General features: G+C 61.4%; 1 protein-coding gene across 1 annotated transcript; it reads right to left on the bottom strand.

The window, feature by feature from the left end:
* Nucleotides 1-4592: 4592 nt before the first annotated feature.
* LOC109862175 (serine/arginine repetitive matrix protein 1-like) lies at nucleotides 4593-6593 on the bottom strand. Its single transcript, XM_020442134.1, has one exon. The coding sequence runs from the start codon at nucleotides 6591-6593 to the stop codon at nucleotides 4593-4595; it is 2001 nt and encodes a 666-aa protein (XP_020297723.1).
* Between the last annotated feature and the right edge of the window lie 377 nt (nucleotides 6594-6970).

The raw sequence follows: 6970 nt of genomic DNA, 5'->3' as shown, positions 1-6970 counted from the left end.
AGAGGGATCAGAGTTATGTGGGACTCCCCTCTTCTGCCCGCAAGAAGAAGGGGTATATCCACTAAAACCACCACGGTGTGCCTACTTTGCTCATTATAGGGGAGGGACTCGGAACCCCTTGTGCAGGACTCTGCCGGGACCCCCCCTTGAGCGGTTGTTGACTTCTCGGAGGGAGATTTTATCTCCCTTCTGTTTTTGCTCTTTGTTTTGGCGACACGGCGGGCCACACGCCGTCGTGTCGCCTCATTCGTGGCCGCATTGGGACGAACTGGGGCCCCCGCCCCAGCTCGTCGCGGTTGCACAGCAGTGCCTTCCCTGGGTGAACGGTTCCACCCAGGGACCGCTGGCGCCTATCTTGTGGCATTTGGACGTGACTGAGCGGCGGACTACTCAGGGGACCCGGCTCCCCCACGAGCCCGTCGCTCCTCTCCCCCTTCCCTACGTGGGAAGGGGGAGCTACTGTCACCGTGGTCTTTGGCCCCCAGGACGAGCGCGGGGAACGGGAGCCCCGCCACTCGCTCGCGCCCGCCTGCAAGGTCTCCCTAGAGGGAGAGGTAGTCTCTCCCTCTCTCGCTCGGCTTCCTCCTTCTGCTCCATCACTGTGGAGCAAAAGGAGACCATCGCTTCCCACATGTTTTTGTCCCTGGAGGCCAACGCCCGCAGCATGCCCTCCAGGGACAAATCGTTTCCTATTTGCGCNACCAGCGCTCGGCGTTCAGTGGCCCACCGTGGACATTCTTCCACGGTGTGCTCCACCGAGTCGCTGGCCGCTCCACACTCGTGGCATTGTGCCGTTGGTTCGCTCCCAATACGACACAGGTACTCACCAAAGCAACCATGCCCGGTAAGTACCTGCGTCGTTCGGTAAGTGAGTTCGACCCCGTTCTCCAGCCACACCTCGAGGTGGGGTCGGAGGACCCGGACGACTTCCTGGGCGGCCACGTTAGGCTCGTCCAGGAACTGCTCCCAGTCAAGGAGCATTTGTCGCCGGGCCTGGCGCTTCGACTCGGCGAGGGCCTCNTGCAGGTTGTTTACTGCAAGACCCTCCTGCTGCAGCAATTCGACTCGGCGAGCGTACCTCGCCGAGTACATGCGCGCAAGGAAGGCCAATGGAGGCATCCCCGCCAGGACGCCCGCCGTCTCTGTGGCCACCGTGCGAAAGCCGCTGATGACGCGAAGGGCCGCCACTCGCTGAGCAGCGCGGAGCGCACCAAACTTGCTCCGCGCCCCGGCCCTTGCCGCGACTTCCGCCCACAACGGTGCGCCGTACAAGGCCACCGAGTGGACCACATTCGCAAAGAGACGGCGGACTTTCGTCCTCGGGCCGCCCAGGTTCGGCTGGATGCGCGCGAGCGCATTCGCAACCTTGCGAACCCTGGGGGCCAAGCGAGCGAAATGCTCGCCGAAGCGCCACATCGGGTCGAGATGAATACCGAGGTACTTGATGGTTGTACCTACCTCGACCCGTGCCTCACCTACGGAGAGACTGTGTCCTACGGGCCGCCCACGACAAGGGCCATGGAACCACATGGCCTCCGTCTTGTGGACGGCAACTTTGAGACCCAGTCTCTCAATGCGACCAACGACACAATTAGTGCCACATTCAGCCAGTTGTCTTGTCCTGTCCCAGTTCTTCCCAGAGGCCATTACGAGAGTGTCATCAGCGTAGCAGATGACCTCTAGACCTCTGGGAAGAGCGGCCTGGATCACCACATTGTACCCGAGGTTCCATAGCAGGGGGCCGAGCACCGACCCCTGCGGAACCCCGCGGTACATCTCTCTTCGGTGTGGTGACCCGTACCGGCCGGTGTACTTTATCTCCCTGTCGCGGAAGTAATCCCCGAGGATCCTGCTTAGATAGGGTGGGAAACCATGATGGTCGAGAGCCCACCCTATGCTGTCCCAGGGGAGGGAGTTAAAGGCGTTGGAGATATCTAGCGATACAGCCAACGCCCTCCCCCCCTGCCTGACCGACGCGTCCGTGAGGGACTTTAGACGGAAAACGGCGTCTACCGTTGATCGTCCCTCACGGAAACCGTACTGGCAGTCGGCCAGGTCGGGACCTACCCGCGACAGGTGCGCGACGAGGCGGTCGGCGATAACACGCTCAAGGAGCTTGCCCGCCTCGTCGAGCAAGCAAATCGGCCGGTACGCGGACGGTGAGTCCGCAGGCCTACCTCCCTTGCGGAGCAGGACAAGACTGGCCCGTTTCCAGTCCGGGGGGAACCAGCCCGTCCTCAGGCAATCTGAGAAAATACGCCTGAGGCGGTCTCCCAGGGGACCCTGTCCAAAGGCAAAGCCCAGCACCTTGCCGGGCACGCCGTCGGGACCGGGAGCGGTGTTCTTCCGCGTCATCCGGCGGACGGCCCGGCGAAGCTCCTCTTCCGTGACCCCCAAGTCGCTGGACCAAGCAGCTGCTTGATCCAACTCGGGCTCCCTGGAGAGCCAGTCGCCTCTCCCATCAGGGAAGAGGGTAGACACGACCCTCTCCAGGAGCTGGGGGTCAAGACACTCGGTNATCGGCGGGGTCCATGGGCGAAGTTTGCCCATTACCAACCGGTAAGGGCGCCCCCATGGATCCGCGTCGATTGTCTCGAGGAGCTCGTCCCATGCTTTGGACTTTGCCTTTGCAATAGACGCACGAAGAGCTTTGCTCGCANCGCGATAGCTCTCGTACGTCTCCGCTGCTCGCGCCGCTACGTCGCCAGTTTTNCGGCGACGGGCGCGGGTGTACCGGTTTCTGGCACGGACGCACGCAATCCTAAGATTGGCGATCTCGTCCGTCCACCAGTACACCGACCTCCGATTCGGTGGTCCACGGGAGCGTGGCATAGCTGTGTCGCAGATCGCGACCAGCGTCTCCCGGAACCACCGAAGTTCCGCACGGAGGTCCCGCGGCTCGGCCGGTGGTGCTGGCCAAGCCGCGGTCTGAGCAGCGGCGGACAGGAGTTGTGGGTCCAGTTGTCTGAGGACCCACCCCTGGGATGGGGGTTTTCTTCTCACCCCGCGGCGACCACGAGGGTGGTCAGGGAGCGGGGAGACCCTCATAGTGATGTANCGGTGATCGGAGAGGGTCTCCATATCTTCCCTGACTTTCCACTCGTCCACACGGCGCGCGGCGGACGGGGACGCGAAGGTCACGTCGACGATAGACCCCCCGTCTCGCCTAACGCACGTGTGTCGTGTGCCCTCGTTGAGCACAACGAGATTGCAGGCCGCCGCGAGTTTTTCAAGGGCCCTTCCTCTGGCGTCCGTCCTGGGGGAACCCCATAGCGTTGACTTGGAGTTGAAATCCCCCAGGACGAGTACCGGGCGAGTCCCTTGCCGGCGCACCGCACGCTCCAGCTCGCCCAGGTATGCCTCGAACTCGTGGAAGGGCTTTGTGGGTGAGAAGTACCCCCCAACAACCACTAGTTCCCTCCATTGGACTACCACGTATCCTCTGCCTTTTTCCAAGGGAGAAAAGACAGAGGACTCGGGGTCACGCCCCCATTTAAAATACGTCGCGACTGAGCCATCCTCCGACCCCAACCACGACGGGTGATCAGGGACGTTGTAGGGCTTAGCCACGACCGCCATGCTCCCNTTTAACTCCGTGAGGCTTTGGACCATAAGGTCCTGGGCCCCACGGGAGTGGTTTAGGTTACCCTGGAGAAGGATAGCCATTATTGGGTGGGTGGCACCTCCACCTCNATCTCCTCCTCCAGGGTCCTACTTGTAGAGGGTACTGCGCCCCTCTCCGCTGCCGCCTGCGTTGTTGTTTTATTCGCCTGCGAGGCGGCAGCGGTCGCTTCGTGTGGGGTGGGTTGCGATCCACCCCTTGCGGCTTTCTGTGCCCTTTTGTTTCCTCCTCGAGGGATTGGGGCACAGGCCTTGCCGCCCAAACGGTGGGCTGAGGGCCGACCGAGATCGGCGCACAGCGGGCACTTTGGTGNCGACTCGCACACCGCTGCGCGGTGATCCCGGCTTCCGCACCGGTAGCACCGGTTCCTCCTGTCCTCCTCCGGCGCGGAGTAGGTGCACTTTGCAGCAACATGTCCGCGTCGGAGGCATCGATGACACTGCAAGGGCCGGCGCTCCAGAACTTTTATCGGCGCCCGTACCCAGCCCACCTTTAAGGATCCAGTGTCCGCGATTTTTTTTGCCGCGGCGACGGGACACTGGATCCAGGCCGTCAGTAAGCCACTGGGAGAAGCGCGAGCTCGACCAACCTTTACCTCGGTCGGTCGACAACTCCCAGCGGCTACTACGGCCTCCTTAATCTCATCAGGGGTGACGGACTCGTCGAGCCCCCTGATTCTTAGATCGCACGTCTTGACGGGACGTGCGATCCTTACTCCTTTGAACTCGGTTGCCACGGCGGACATTGCCTCGCAGAGTCTGTCCGCCTTGGCTTCGCTGTTTTCGCCGGGGATCTCTATGATGAGGGCCCCGGTTACAGCCCGTTTCTGGCGGATTGTCTCTACCTCGTAATCCGCCAGATTTATTCGCTTCCTCATTTCGGCCATCACCACCCCCACGTCCACGCCTGGGCGTTTGGGGACAGTCACGGTGATGGCCGCTGTTCGAGGAGGCTTGCCGATCCTTGGCTGCTACTGCGGTCGCTTGCCGGGTTTGGCAGTGGGTTTGCCCCCAGCTCTGAATGCTGCCGGTGCCGCAGCCACTGGGCCTTGCGCCCGTTTATCCTTCTTTTTCTTTCTCCCCACCACCTGTGACCATGTCTCCCTAGGTGGGGGTGGGAGACACAATTGAGTGGAAGAGGATTGGGGCGGGTCGGAACGGGCCCGTGTGGAGGGGGCATCTCCGCCAGCCGAGTTAGTCGGCTCTCCACCCTTCGGTTTTTCTCCTCTCCCGTTCTTTTTGTTGGTCTTCTTTTTCTTCTTTTTACCCTTCTTTTCAGAAGAAGGGTTTTTTTCCTTTAGGTGGGGGGTGCGGTTGCTCCCTTCCGCTTGTCTAGCGGGAGAGCTATTGCCGCCAGTACTGGCCCGCAGGCTGCTGACCCCTTTTTCCGCCCCCAAGGACGGACGGGAGAACCGGTGATGGAGTTGCTCCCAGAAAATTGAGAGCTGGGACCTCATTGCATCCATCACGCGGTTCTCCAGGTCCTTAAGGGACCTCGGTCCCCTGCCTCCAACTTCCGGCGAGGGTAAACGGCTGCGCGACGCGGACTCGTTCGGTCGCTCACACGGGCCGCCACTCTCTCTGGCTTCTCCTTCCTCAGCTGAGGAGGGGGTTGCTCCTGAGAGAAGCTCTCTCGATGGTGACGCGGATGGAGGAGGCTCGGGAGGCTCCTCCAACTCCATCCGCGATTGAGCGGCTTGCGATGGTGGCGGCGAGGGAGGGGCCGGGCGACCAGCTGGTCGATTGCGACCCCTCGTCTCCTTTAACCGCGCCATTTTGAGGGACATGATCTCCTTCCTCATGTCCCTCAACTCTTCGTGCACGGCGTCCACTTCGCCCTGCAGGCGCCCGTTTTCTTTCAGGACGCTGTCAAACCTGGCCTGGACAGCGCCCTTCTCCGACTCCAGGGAGACGACCTTCTCGCGAAGGCTGGACACCTCTGCGCTCAATTTGGTGTTGAGCGCTGTGAGGCGGTGGACCTCTTCACTGGTGTCCATGCGACCCGCAACAATGCCCACCGCCTCCTCAAGTCCGGTGGCCGCCTCCTTGAACCACCGGATGTACGTCCCCTTCAGCCTGCCGGATTTGGCGGCCATGTTGCGGATTTTTTCCGCCATTTTGGCCGCTTGCTCGACCACTTGAGAGGTCGGCATCTCCCTGGAGATCAGCCTTCTCGGCGGGTCTCCGCGCGTGTCCTCCGCCCGGTTAAGGGAAGAGGAAGGTTGGCTAGGGGCAGCTGACCGGGTAGTGACGCGGATTGCGTCGAACTCCTCGGCCAGCTCTTGCTCGGCCCTCAACTGCATCTCCCTTTCGGTCTCTTCTACCAAGCGGCGCTTGGCTTCTGCGAGACCGACGTATTCCCCGGTGGTAGGGGGTCTACCCCTGCCGCGCCTCCGCGCTCTCAAGGTGTTAGTCCTCTTGGGGGAAACAAGAGGCTGGGAGGGCTGGGGTGATGCACCGGTTTGCCATTGTTGTTTAATATGGCGGTGTGGTGCTCCACTTAGTTTTTCTGAGACAACCTCTAACTCCGAGTCGGAGTCGGCGTCTCGCGGAAGAGGAGTCTCAGCAGGCTCGAGTCCAAGTTTACCTTGGGACACTACGCCCGGTTTGTCCCCTGGGATGGCAGCGGGGCCGGGTCGAGCCTTTACATGGGTGGACGGATGTTGGTGTCCGCCGACGGAATCCTCACCTTCCGTCTCTGAGTCCGAGATAATTCGTCTTGGACCCTTCAATCGTCCCCTGTGGCCACGAGAAGGGCCGGGACATGGGGACTCATCCCCCTTGCGCGTTGGCGCCTCGGCGCCAGTCATCGCAGGCGTATCATCCTGCGCCACCCCTGCGGGGCAAGTGACGCAGGGCCCGTCGTTGGATAACGACCCACAGACGGCCGGGACGATACCGTCTGAGTGCCGGGACCTGGAGTTCCGAGGCTCCTGGTTCGGTACGCTACTCTCTTCCTTATTGTACATCATCATGGGTAATAATAAGGATGGTTTAATTTCGAAGTTTTCCTTCTCCTAGGACGGTTGCCGGCCAAGGCTAACGAGCCCGCCCTGCCCGGGTTTGGAGTCAGGGTTTTCCTTCCCNTAGTCCAGTGGCCGACCCGAAAGCGCCTCTCGGAGCTGGACACCCCGGATTTGTAGTCAGGGTTTACTCCCCTAGTCCGATTGCGCCGTGGCTAACGGAGTCGGACGCCCCGGATTTGAAGTCAGAGTTTACTCCCCTATCCCAGTTGCACCGGCAAGAAGTACTAAGCGAGGCTGGGATCCCCCGGTTTTTGTTTGAGGTTTTCCTTCCTCTATTTCCTCTTTTAGTACAGGAGCTCCGCGAAAGGCCTTCCTGGCATGGG

The sequence above is a fragment of the Pseudomyrmex gracilis genome, unplaced genomic scaffold, assembly GCF_002006095.1.
Source record: "Pseudomyrmex gracilis isolate BER0280 unplaced genomic scaffold, ASM200609v1 scaffold_1445, whole genome shotgun sequence".
Classification (NCBI taxonomy): Eukaryota; Metazoa; Arthropoda; class Insecta; order Hymenoptera; family Formicidae; genus Pseudomyrmex; species Pseudomyrmex gracilis.
This window is presented reverse-complemented; position numbering and strand designations above follow the sequence as displayed.